Source organism: Hakea prostrata, chromosome 3 (genome assembly GCF_041222555.1).
Source record: "Hakea prostrata isolate BN-2017 chromosome 3, UWA_Hpros_2, whole genome shotgun sequence".
Taxonomy (NCBI): domain Eukaryota; kingdom Viridiplantae; phylum Streptophyta; class Magnoliopsida; order Proteales; family Proteaceae; genus Hakea; species Hakea prostrata.
Window position 1 is genome coordinate 19,428,336 of NC_142602.1, and position 11,991 is coordinate 19,440,326.

Genomic DNA, 11,991 nt, shown 5'->3' on the forward strand with positions numbered 1-11,991 from the left:
AAATCGGATTGAGGTGCTCAGGGATGCTTGTCATTTGACACATGGCAATTAATGATCCAACCATCAGACTTTTCCAAAAAAAAAAATCCAAGAGTTATTCGGTTCTCGACCGTCTGCTTGTCATCTTGATCTCGACCGTTCGTTATTTAAAAATATAAAAATAAACACCCAAGCAATTTTCTATTTTTCTGAATCTGGGTACTTACGCGCCAGATCCTAAGAACCCAACAATCACCGCCATCCATTACTTTTTTTGGGGTTTAGAATCGAAAGGGAGAGATTGTTAACGGCAGCGTAGATTGATTGGAGAATGTCACGTTGCAGAAATGGAAGATGACAGGAAGCCTCTACCAAAAATAGGCTGAGAAACAGAATTGTCTTTAAGATAGTAAAACAGGGGACGACCAGGAACGAAGGTTTGGTGTGGTTTCGAATGTAAGAAAGAGCGCACAGCAAGGGAAACGAGCGAAGGGGTGCTAATGGAGGTTGGAGAAGTTTTCGGTATCAAACTAGCGGATGTCCTTCGTCTTCAGACAATGCCCAACTGGTATAAAAGGAGAAGTTTGGGAGACATTCCAACTCAGTGAGCGAGAGAAGACAACAAGAGCATCAGTTTTACAAAGATATATATATATATATCTCTCTCCTCCTCATAACATGACTTATCCATAAATTGGTTTCTTCAGCGTTCCCTTTCTATCGGGGACAGTTAACAATAACAAGGCAAGGAGGTTGCGAAAAGCTTGTTTGTCCTTTGGCTTGTATTCCGATCCCTACAACAGAAGAAACTTGAACCGGAAACAAAAATGGCGGCGGCAAGGTCTGTGTTAGCGTTGTTGTGCTGCCTTTCGGCAGTTGCAATGGTCTGCGCTGAGGATCCCTACCTCTTCTTCACATGGAAGGTGAGCTACAAAACCATCTCCCCACTGGGCGTGGATCAGAAAGTTATTGCGATCAATGACGAGTTCCCTGGTCCCAACATCAACTCCACCTCCAACAATAACTTGGTGATTAATATCTTCAATAACATCGATGAGCCACTCCTGTTCCACTGGTACGTAACTTGATTTCTAGTTTGATTGGCCATGAAGGTGAGAGCTGAATTAAGTGATCAGTGCGCTTTTTTTACTAATCGTGTTAATCGATCTCTGTTTTTGATACACAGGAACGGTGTCCAGCAAAGGAAGAACTCTTGGCAGGAAGGATTGCCAGGAACTAACTGCCCAATCCAACCTGGAACCAACTTCACATTCAAATTCCAGGTCAAGGATCAGATCGGCAGCTACTTCTACTACCCGAGCTTGGGATTCCAAAGGGCTGCCGGTGGCTATGGAGGCATCCGTGTCCACAGCCGTGATCTCATCCCTGTTCCTTACGACATCCCAGAAGATGACTACACTGTCTTGATTGGCGACTGGTACACCAAGAGCCACACTGCCCTCAGGCAGATTCTTGAAGGTGGACGTACCATCGGCAAACCCTCCGGTGTTGTCATTAACGGCAAGAACAAGGCAGATGACAAAACCCCTCTCTTCACCATGAAGCCTGAGAAAACCTACAAATATAGAGTCTGCAATGTTGGTCTGAAAGTCTCTCTTAACTTCAGAATCCAAGGTCACGACCTGAAATTAGTTGAGGTTGAGGGTTCCCATGTAGTTCAGAATGTGTACGAGTCCCTTGACGTGCACGTTGGACAGTGCTACGCCGTCTTGGTAACAGCAGACAAAGAACCCGGAGACTACGTGATGGTGGCTTCAACACGCTTCACCCAGTACAATCTCACTGCCACCGGACTCATCCGCTACGAGGGCAGCAACAAACCCGCCGCCTCCGAGCTGCCAAAAGCACCCGTTGGCTGGGCTTGGTCTCTCAATCAGTTCCGTTCCTTCCGATGGAATCTCACCGCCAGTGCTGCTCGTCCCAACCCACAAGGCTCATACCACTACGGTAAAATCAACATCACTCGCACAATCAAGCTAGCCAACACCGCTGGCCCCGTAGACGGCAAGCTCCGCTTCTCCATCAACGGCATTTCTCACGTCGACCCAGAAACCCCATTGAAGCTCGCTGAGTACTTCGGTGTAGCCGACAAGGTGTTCGAATACGATCTAGTGAAGGATGAGCCAGCTGCAGAGAACGACACCAAGATCAAGATGGCACCCAGCGTCGTCAACACCACTTTCCGCAACTACATCGAAATCATCCTCGAAAACCACGAGAAGGGTATTCAGACATGGCACTTGAACGGTTACTCTTTCTTCGCTGTAGCAATCGAAAATGGTAAATGGGAACCATCTAAGAGGAAGAACTACAACCTGCTCGATGCTCTGAGCCGCAACACCGTCCAGGTCTACCCATACGGTTGGGCAGCAATCATGCTTACCTTCGACAATGCTGGCATGTGGAACCTGAGATCAACCATGGCCGAGAGGAGCTACCTTGGACAACAGCTCTACTTCAGTACCCTGTCTCCTGGACGTTCCCTCAGGGATGAATACAACCTTCCAGACGAAGCAATGCTCTGCGGTGTTGTCAAGGACTTGCCCAAGCCACCTCCATACTCCGTGGGCGCTTAAGATTCTTTTCTTTTCTTTATTTATTTAATTCTTCCATCCATCTTTTAAGTATCTTTCCACCAAAATTGATAGAAATATTGTAGCACAAAAAAAAATTTCGCGAGTCGCAAATATAAAGCCTGACAAGGATCTTAAAACCGAAGTTCAATCGTTATTATTTTATTTTATAATTAAATCCAAATCATTAGCAAATCGAAAAGAACATGGAGAGCGGGGTAGATGGGTGCATGGGTTTACAACCAAGAGGGTGTTGGGCAAGGGAATTCGGATCATCTCCACGTGTGCTCTCCCTAGGCTTATTAAACACAAAATCGAGTTGAACTTATAATTGAATTTATTTTTTTATTTTTTTATTTTATTTTTGTCAATGATGGGTTACTAAAGCGGTTAAAGGTCCAACTTCCCTAGGGGAGGTCTTGAGTTCGCACCCGTTCGGAAATTTCCCTTGAGCTGACCGGGATGAACCTCATCCAAAAAAAAGAAAAAAAAAACTTATAATTGAAAGTTTATAAAAAAATTTAAAAGGATGGGACCCATCTCCCATATCCTTGAGCCCCCTGTATTGGTAGTTAACAAGTAGCATTGATCCGAATTCGGGCAAAGGACTAGGATAAAAATAGGGCAGTCAAGGTCCTTTGAATCATTCTAGCAAAGGATATAGTTGGGATTATGAGGATAAGACTAAGGTTAAGGGATTTCCAAAAGGTGAAGGTGTGATGTAAGATGCGCTCCCTAAATCAAACTAGAGGGGCCCAAGGGATAGGCAGTTGGAGGCATAATGCAAAATTTTGGTGACATTTGCAGTTTTGCCACCCTAGGGAAACCACCTAAAACCCCAATATTTCAGCGATTTATCGCCAACATGTGGGGATGTTTTGGTGAAATTTCGCCCCCACTTTCAGGGAGTATTTGAAGTCATTTTTTGTTATTTTATTGTGTCTAGACTAATTTGAGGCCAATAAATACGCATGGAGTGTTATTTTACTTAAAACCTAACCTGAAGGGGTGTTCTTGATCAGCACATGTCCACCTGTATCAAGGTAAAACTAGAAGTCTAGAACATGAATTTAAACAAATGTACATATGTAAATGATGTTAGAGAACATAGAGTAAATTGTAAGGAAAAAATAAATGAAAGTGATCCCCTCATCTCACTACCATATAAGTAATCAAATATATATCATGTATAATAGTCAACACAGTACAAGTATACAAGTGTACGCAAATACATAGTGATCCCATCATCTCAATACCAAGTATTGTGCCTCTGAGATGACTCTTCAAGATTTGAGTGAAACTTTGCTTGAATGACGAGATGTACGTGTTTACGTAACAATTACATAGGAACTAACCCTAAATGTTGAAGATCGATGCAAAATGTGTAAAAATTAAAGTAATGGAAGAGAGACAAGCTTTGGTTTGAGAGTTGAAATTTCACCCTAATGAGGAGAAACTTCGACTCTCGAATAGGTTATATAGCCGAAAAATCGGCGAGAAAATGACTGGATGGCGATATATCGCCCAGTAGTTGAAATATCAACCGGTGGGAGAAATATCTCCGACATATATATTGTATTTTTCATTTTCACTAAGGGTTTTGTGTTGCTACTTACTGAAACACTGAATATCGACAATTAAGTTTTGGTGACATTTCAACGAAATTTCCTACTATGCTTCGGGTTTTTGGAGTGGTTCTAAGTAGAAGAGGTGGAAAAGGTTTCAAAAGAGGGAAATAAGTCAAATGGTATAGTCAGAAGTGTTATCAAGGAGAGGGAAGAGGGGGGGGGGGGGTCCGTGTTTGTGTGAGACTTGAGTGGATCAATTGGTTTGGGGGGGGGGGGGGGGGGGGCACGATGTCTCGTCAGGGATAAAGGTGGAGAGAGTGATGATTTGGGTATGCAAGTTTCATACAAAGTATGAGGGCCAAGATGGTTATAAAGAATGCCCATTGAATGCCATCAGAGATAAAGGTCGAGAGAGGGGTGGATTTGAGGATAAAGGTTTCATACATAATATGAAGGTCAAGATTAGGGGTGTCAATGGTTCAGTTTGGAGTAGTCTTGGTTTGGGCTTAACGATGTTAGGATGAAAAACACAAAGCCCAAACAAAACCCATTTGCAAAATAGCAGTTTTAGTGCTAGTTCAAGTTGGGTTATGGTTTGTGATAACGGTTTGGATTCAGGTTGAAGTGGTTTTGAAACCATTACCAACCCATTATCAAACTGTTATAGCCCATGTCAAATTAAAATTCATATGGGTCTTCAATCTTACAGTCTTACCTCTTGGGCTTAAAGCACATAATTCAGAACCCACCTTCTACAAATCCCATTTGAAATCTTGGAATGGAGATAACCCATTGTCCAATCCCATCTTAAATAGTGAATTGTTGCTATAAGTAAAAAGTGCCACAACCTGTCGACTTGCTTAAATGATGAAAAGTAGGATACTCTTTTACTTCTAAATGGACAATATACATGAAAAATATTTTTATTCACGCTCAACAATAGATTTTGAGGGAGCATTTGAAGTAAAAGGTATTTTTGTGGCACTAAGTGTAAGTTAAACTTGAATATATTAGAGAGCTTAATCACAAGATTGAACCAATAAATGTTTCATAAATGTGGATGCTATTGAATGAAAACTAGTCTATTAAAATCTCTCCAAAACTATATCTTAGTGGAAAACAAGTATTAAATTGATAAGTTCAACAAGTTATAATGGGTTGAAATACAATACAAGTTAATGGGTTGAAATACAATACAAGTTTTGCCCCTTAGCCCAAACATAGTCCATTAAGGTCTGGTTTGGGCCAGTTCGGGCTATAATGGGCCAATTCAACTCGATTTTAATAGTTCGAGTTGCAAACTGACACCTCTACTCAAGATGGTTATAAAGAATGCCCATCAAGATGGTTATAAGCCCACTCCACCACCATTGTAAGCCCACTTCACCCAACATAGCCCCCAAGTAAGTATAGAAGCCAATTGTCCCAACAAGATGATGCAAAACATGTCCTTCATGGACCAAAAGCCCACTACACTAAGGTCGCCCCTGGCTGAAGGGGATTCGAACTTTGACCTCCTATGTGGAAGTGTTGGTTTTTTGCCAACTGAACCACCACTCAGAGTTGAATATAAGTTAAATCATAAATGAATTGAAGCCCAAAAACAATTAGACACGTGTACCAAAACTTCTAGATCAAATTGCTCTAAAACATTGTAACTTAATGACATCCCTTAGAGATGAAACCATTACTATTAGTTATGGGTGGTAGCCTCCAACTTGAGTTTTCTTGCTAGTTGTTTGTCAGTTCCAAAATGGCTCCACCAGTGCAAACCATGTATCGTATCTACACTTTCATAATGATGTGTCCTTCGAGGGTACCTCTGGTTCAAAGCTTTCAAACATGAGCCCTATTTTGGCTTCATCCATGGGAATGGTAGTGCTGTGTGAAGACGATGGTGGCCCTTTGAATATCTCCTCCTCTTCTTCCTCTCGAGTTCTCCCACTGAACCCACTGGAACCTGCCTCTCTGACCTTGCTAACCACCATACAATCATGGCTGGCAAAGTTATCCTTCAATTCGGCTATGGGTTGCCTGAGCTTGGTTTAGCATTTGACTTTGTTTCACCACCACCACAACCAAATTTGTCCAAGCATATGGATCTCGCCCAAGTTTTAAATTGTCTGCTATAGCTAAATGGTGGTGGAGTGGGCTTTTGGTCCATGAAGGACATGTTTTGCATCATCTTGTTGGGACAATTGGCTTCTATACTTACTTGGGGGCTATGTTGGGTGATATTTTGGAGGGAGCCCAATGAGTTAGATTAACGGGTCTTGGTATCAAGGAAGTGTATCTGGACAAACGACTCTTGGTTGCATTCTAGCTCTTATTCTCAGGACTGAAGAGCAATCATGGCTTTTCACCTGATTCACATTTTGCATTTTCTTGTTACCTATCTCCAAGTTGTTTCCTCATGTTTGTGTACATAAAATACACCACTATAATCTTCTTACATATATCTAATGCACCAATCCCTCGTGGCTTCTTTACAACCAATAGGGCTCAATCAACTGCCCCTATAACCTCTTCATATGATCACGGTTTTCGATGGGCTTCGGAGGGTAGACTCCTTCAAGCTTTAAAACCCCATTTTATTGTTCTCTAGCCTCATAAACGAATTATTTATGTTCTTTGGAAGCTGAGAGCTTGGGAGAGGAGAAGAGCTTGGAGTTTGGTGAAGTCTTTGCATGTGTCATGGTGCTAAAATGTGAATCACAAGAGTAATCGCGTGTTGAGGTAAGAAGACCTCTAAAACTCTATTTACAACTATTGTTTCATGGTGTTTGAGATGGTTGAATGCAAGAATGGTGGTATGAATTGATTGGTTTTTTAATTAGGTCTCCCTTTGTGTTTCCCAACCTCTGTGAGCGATGGATCATGGTATCCTTTCCATTTGAGGTCAATTCATCATCTCAGAGACACTCGTGAGTGATTCTGATAACCAAATTAAGGCTTTTTTATTTGAGACTTGTTGGGATGTTTGGAAGGTGTTTTTGGACCAATACTACTATTCCATGAAGTCTCAAAAGTCCCCAAAAGATTGGATTTCGAAATGGTCTTGAAATTGAGCTTTTTGGTCTTAGCCAGGGGGGCGGTTGACCAGCCCTATTGAGCTTTGACTTGCTGCCCCTCTACGGGTGTGCAAGTTGAGTCCAATTAATGCATGGTTTGGTCTCCAATTTAAACCTAATTTAAATTTACATGTTTTCTAGGGTTCTTGTAGCTTCTTAGCATTCTTGAGTTTTGGATTTCTTGGACTCTTGGAGATCATTCTTATCATTGACGGATGAGGAATACATTATCATGTATTTGTGAGTTGATTTAAATTCTAATTCTTGTTATTGCAAATATTGTATATATTCTTATGAATTGTATGTGAGACTCAGGAAATTGGGTGGTATAAGGTACTCCATATCTATATGTATAAAACTCGGGGTTATGGGTTCACCCATTACCCCTGGTGCTTAAATGCATTCATTTAGATTCACTAATTGTATGGTTAGTAGGTGTCTAAATGTATCAACTAGTAAACCTTCATGAATGTACTCCCTATTCGGCATGAGTATTGAAGCCAAGTGACTCGTGACTGGCAATGGATGGGTCTTGCTATCGTCCAGCATGATGTGTAATTTTTGTGGGGAGGCACATGTCCATTGTCATCATGCAATCGGGAAGGTTGTATAAGCAGAGTGTTGGGCTCGTAGTGCTTTCAACACGATGTGTGATTTTCGCAGGGAAGCCACTAGGGCGTCCACCTATGCATATATAGACAACCACAGAGTTATCGGATGTTAGTTCAACACGATGTGTGATTTTTGTGGTAAATAACATCCCTAGGTAGTATTATCAAAATAAAATGTTACAAAAGACAGTGTTGACCAATCGTGTGCAATGCATAGGATTTCATTTAGACCGAAAAAATGTCTCGTCTGATAGAATTTACAACCCCTCTTTGGAAGAAGGAAACCCAAGGTGCCCAACCTCAATTCCTAGTGTTAATAATAATAAGAGTAATTGGTGAAACAATATTCTAATTACCTAGGGTTATGAATAGGTCTGCCTTTTTTTTTTGGATGAATGAATAAGTATATTAAAGACAAAGATACAAGTACAACACCGCAAACAAAGAGAAGGAGCTAAAGAACACTAGCAAACCACATAGAAAGAAAGAAAAAAGGGCCAAATGGTCCGCCTTATGTCATATGTATGTATGATTTTCTTAGAATCACAAATTCAAATTACAAATTTCCAAAAGTATACTCCCATGGCCAACCTCTACTCGTGCTTGAAGAAATTGATCACTTTTTTCCTTTCAAAAGAATGCCAACATTAGTTGCATTGTCACTTAAAAATCATACCCTAGAAAGTAACAACAACGTCAACTACTATCAAATAAGAAAAATATCAAATCAAGACTGAAGGTCAAAATATTTGTAACTCCGATATGCTCTCTAAAAATCTCATGTGAGACTGTATTCAAGCTCAAAATAGATCAAGAAGAATTAGGTTTACTGAGGTGAAATTTACCTCTAATTCATTTATTGAGGTAGCTGTTAGGATGGATGGATACGCCAACCATGAGATGATAAAACCATGGTAAAACATTTCGGCGAATTTTACCTAATTTGGTGAGTCGTGAACTGAAAGACCCACTGAAAAAAGAGATTAATCAATGTCACCAGAAAATCGCGGAATGTCACCGGAAAGATGTCGAATGTGCGAAAGATCGGCAAAAATTGCCATCGAACCTGCAAAATGTTGCTGGAGACGGATTGATTGCCACCCAGATTTGTTGCTACTACATACTACATTCGTGTTACGTACATGTTTTTCTTTGCCTCTTTGGTTCAATCGACTTGACAAAGCTTCTGTGTTCCTGAAGCAACTCGTCTCCGTGTTGAGCTTGATGGTACAAATCCTTGGTATTGAAGAAGAACTAAAGAAGAAGACGAGTGCCTGTACCACCAAGTGTCGTCTCATAAATTTATAATCAGAAGAGATAAAAGGCTCATCTTGTCTAGCTGAGTAGCTACCTTCCATCACCCAAGTTAAAAATTGAGTTGACATGTGGCATTTCTAGCCCACACGCAAGAGTGATAAAAAATTACTTGACATTTAAGTCTAGCCACACACGTAAGTCTTTGGCTTATCATATTTTATCATATTGTATCATACACGAGGCATCTTTCACTTTCTTGCAATGGAATATGATGTTAGTTGTTACCCTTTTTGGATGAATTGTGCATTATATATTGGCGAAATCTTGTCAGGATTTTGCCGATTTGCTAGTTTCAGCAACCAAGGAAAGGAAAAATGTAGCTGAGACTTCACATCTTGGATAAACTCCCTAGCTAGAGGGAGAGATGAGAGGTGAAGGGAGTTGGTGGTCGTCTTCTTTGATTTTTGGTTGGCGGTGGAAGTCAGAACTGGGAGGTGGTGATGCTCTTATTATTCAGGTGAATCGATTGAATAGGAATTCTTCTATAAATTTGAAAAAAAAAAATAAATGAATTGTTATAAATTGAAAAGAAATTATATCCCCCCCCCCCCCCCCCCCCAAAAATTAGGCCAAGTGAAATATTTTTATATTTTTTTGGTACGAAGGCGCTTTTTATATTTAGGAAAATTGAGGATGATGATATTATATAGGGATATTCTGCCCCTCTTGTTTATTACTGATCCCCGATTTTGCAAATCGTCCACCTACTTGCAATTACAAGCCCCCCCCTCCCCGGTCCGTGGGAGCCCCCATCAAAAAAAAACCAAAAACCCCACCCCCCCTCTCCCCCCCCCTTCGATACCCTAATTAATTGAGAAAATAATCGCTTTACTCTAAAAAAAAAAGGAGGGAAGATAGAATTCAACTCAAATTTGGAAACTACTTTCTCCCCCTTCACACAAAATTAGGCCAAGTGAAATATTTTTAGGGGTGAACATGCATTTTTTAAAAATAAAGTAGTATCGCTTTTGATTTCTTAATTTTAATGAAGGACAAAGTGGACATTACATATTCAAACTATTATATTATAGGAAAATCATTTTGGGGATGATGATATTATATATACTGCTGTCAAGAGTTGAACCCACAACTTTTCCACTGGATAATGATATTTTCAACTATTCCACTAACTCTTCATTAGCAAACCAACTAAAACATTTGTCACTTAAGTGAGTAAACCAAAATTTGAGCCAAACTTAAATGAACAAAATGAAAAAATTGGGCTCGTGGTGCTTTCAGTATGATGTGTAATTTTCATATGGAAGCCACAAGGGCATCTACCTATGCATATGTGGATAACCATAGAGTTATGAGATGTTAGTCCAACACGAAATGTGATTTATGTGGTTATGCTCTTCTTATTCAGGTGAATCGATTGAATAGGGAATTCTTCTATAAATTTGAAAAAAATTAAATGAAGTATTGTAAGTTGAAAAAAATTAAATGAAGTATTGTAAGTTGAAAAAAATTATATTTCCGTTTCTCCCCTTTACACAAAATTAGGCCAATTGAAAATTTATTTTTTAGTACAAAGGCGCTCTTTATATATAGAAAAATTGGGGATATGATGATATTACGTATACCGCTGTCAAGGATTGAACCACAACTTTTGCACTGAAAAGTGAAATTTTTAACTATTTCATTACCTGTCCATTGGGCAAACCAACTTAAATATTTACCACTAAAGTAAGCACAAGAATTTGAACCAAACTTAAATGAGCAAAATGAAAAAAAAAAAAAAAAAAAAAAAAAAACTCTATATGTTTTTTTTTTTTTGGTACTAATATTTTTTTAATACTGGAATCCACGGCCTTTCCATTTTAAATTTGCCCCTCAACCAAGTCTGCATTAACAACTTTATATGTTTTTGCTATATGCTTTTCTTCTGTCCATCATTTAAGCCACGTGCTGAACGATAGCCTTTCCATTCTCTCGGTAAATTTTTTTGAATAGGGTACATTTTGAAGTACCATTTTCTTGTGCTTCAGTGCTACGCATTTAATGCGCAGCATGTGCAGCGCACGGCCGAGATTGAAATCTTGACTATCCGTCTCAGTGTCGAGGCGGACGGTCAAGATTTCAATCTCGGCCGTGCGCTGCACATGTTGCACATTAAATGCGCGGCATACAAGTCAGAGCGCGTTTTCTAACAGTACATTCACAGAGACAAATCGGATTGAAATGCTTCTCATTTGACACGTGGCAAGTAGTTTTTTAAAAGAAAGTAATCCAGCGGCAAAAAACACCAAGAATTACTCGGTCACGACAATCCATGACCTTTTAATCGTTTTTTCTTTTCATGTTCAGAATCGAAAGACGGAGAGACTGTTGAACTGTTGAACGGCACCATGCTTCAGAAATGGAAGATGACAGGATACCTCTGCTAAAAATAGGATGAGAAACAGAATTGTCTTAAGATGGGAAAACAGGGGACGACCAAGAACGAAGGTTTTGGTGTTGTTCCGCAAATGTAAGAAAGAGCGCAAAGCAAGGGAAACGAGCGAAGGAGTGTTAGTGGAGATTGGAGAAGTTTTCGGTATCAAACCAGTGGATGTCCTTCGTCTTCAGACAATGCCCAACTGGTATAAAAGGAGAAGTTTGGGAGACATTCCAACTCAGTGAGCGAGAGAAGACAACAAGAGCATCAGTTTCATACGAGGATATATATATATATACATCTCTCTCCTCCTCAATAGTTTACTTCCTAACATGGCTTCTCGTTAAATTTCTTCAGCGTTTCCCTTTCTTTCAATCTGAGAGCAAACAAAGCAAGGAGCTGGTTACAAAAGGCTTGTTAGTTTGTCCTTTGGCGTGTGTTCCTATCCCAACGGAAGATCGAACAAAGACAAAA

At 40.1% G+C, this 11,991-nt stretch overlaps 1 protein-coding gene across 1 annotated transcript; it reads left to right on the forward strand.

Annotated features, from left to right (window-relative positions):
* Window positions 1–518: 518 nt before the first annotated feature.
* LOC149021416 (L-ascorbate oxidase homolog) lies at window positions 519–2,576 on the forward strand. The gene is made up of 2 exons (XM_089147116.1): window positions 519–1,054; window positions 1,166–2,576. Exons 1-2 carry the CDS (start codon window positions 807–809, stop codon window positions 2,574–2,576), a joined length of 1,659 nt encoding a protein of 552 aa, XP_089003242.1. The 5' UTR covers window positions 519–806.
* The last annotated feature ends 9,415 nt before the right edge of the window (window positions 2,577–11,991 follow it).

Excerpts from the sequence above, each read along its gene's own strand:
- LOC149021416 (XM_089147116.1), top strand. The coding sequence starts at position 807 with ATGGCGGCGGCAAGGTCTGTGTTAGCGTTGTTGTGCTGCCTTTCGGCA. Across the intron at positions 1,055-1,165 it reads GAGCCACTCCTGTTCCACTG|GAACGGTGTCCAGCAAAGGA; the intron begins GTACGTAACTTG and ends TTTGATACACAG.